At 53.4% G+C, this 991-nt stretch overlaps 1 protein-coding gene across 1 annotated transcript; it reads right to left on the bottom strand.

Annotated features, from left to right (window-relative positions):
- Positions 1-991, bottom strand: V8C40DRAFT_263610 (cyclin-like protein; the record flags this gene model as incomplete). The annotated part of the gene is made up of 2 exons (XM_083219483.1): positions 1-696; positions 767-991. 2 exons carry the CDS (start codon positions 989-991, stop codon positions 1-3), a joined length of 921 nt encoding a protein of 306 aa, XP_083075330.1.

Below are 991 nucleotides of genomic sequence, written 5' to 3'. Positions count from 1 at the left end.
TTATCGGCTGTCCATCATCCGCATAACTTCATCCTCTTCATCTCGAGGTGCATTGTCCCCGTTGCCGACTTGTAACCCTCTCCTATGCAATTCGTCCTCGACCATGCTTCTCTTTAGCATGTTGTTGCCAAAGCCCGGAAAATCATCCTTGATTTTTTGCATCCATCCTTCGACGCTACGCATGGCAACTACTAGAAATCCCAATTCTTCACGGTCAACGTCAAAGACTTCCCACCACTCATGCTCCGGCATCTTGGCGCCTAGATCACGCGCCGCATTGTATATCGCTGCTGTGGCCAGGGCGTTAGGCTGGTGCGTTATGTAAAGCATCTGGGGTGACAATAGAGCCGTGTTGAGATATTGAATCGTTCGTAGAGAGACTGTTGTTCGTGGCTGTGATAAAAAGTCCAGAGTCTGGAGATAGGTAATAGCTAGCGGATGTGGAAGAGAGACTAGGGTATCAAATGAAAGCGACTGAAGGATGCGAGCCTCTAGGCCCAGCATCCGCTGCTGAAAGGCATAGTAGTCCGCCTCGGTCTGATAGTATGCCCTTGGGTCATCCTTTGGCAGCTCGCCACTGGGGAAAAGGGCCGAGTTGGCAGATGATAGATAGGCGTAGACGTTCGAGACGTCTCGTGGCGAGCGAGGGAGTGGCCCCAGCTTGGAGACGAGATATATCGTAGCAGCAGATACGTCCTGTGACAAATACCAAATGTTAGTCATCTTCATTCGCCCTCGTCAGCCATCTATCAATCAAGGCACCTACGCTGAACTCATGAGCCATTGGCGACTCTGCCAGCCAGAACCGCGCCAGCAAGACATTAGCCTGCGCCGTTACCGATTGAGGCAGTTGCAACAACCGGCCCGCCGCCTGCGTCAGGCACTGTGTCGCAAAATAAACAGCCTCGTCGACATCTCGCGGCAAGGTCGCGGAAGAAGCGCGGCGATACAGCTGCGATGGCGTCGCCAGCGGGTTTGCGAGGAGGCTCAT

Source organism: Trichoderma camerunense, assembly GCF_050948025.1.
Source record: "Trichoderma camerunense strain CBS 138272 chromosome Unknown V8C40scaffold_5, whole genome shotgun sequence".
NCBI lineage: Eukaryota > Fungi > Ascomycota > Sordariomycetes > Hypocreales > Hypocreaceae > Trichoderma > Trichoderma camerunense.
The sequence above is the reverse complement of the archived record's forward strand: the minus strand, read 5'-3'. Positions and strand labels throughout refer to the sequence as shown.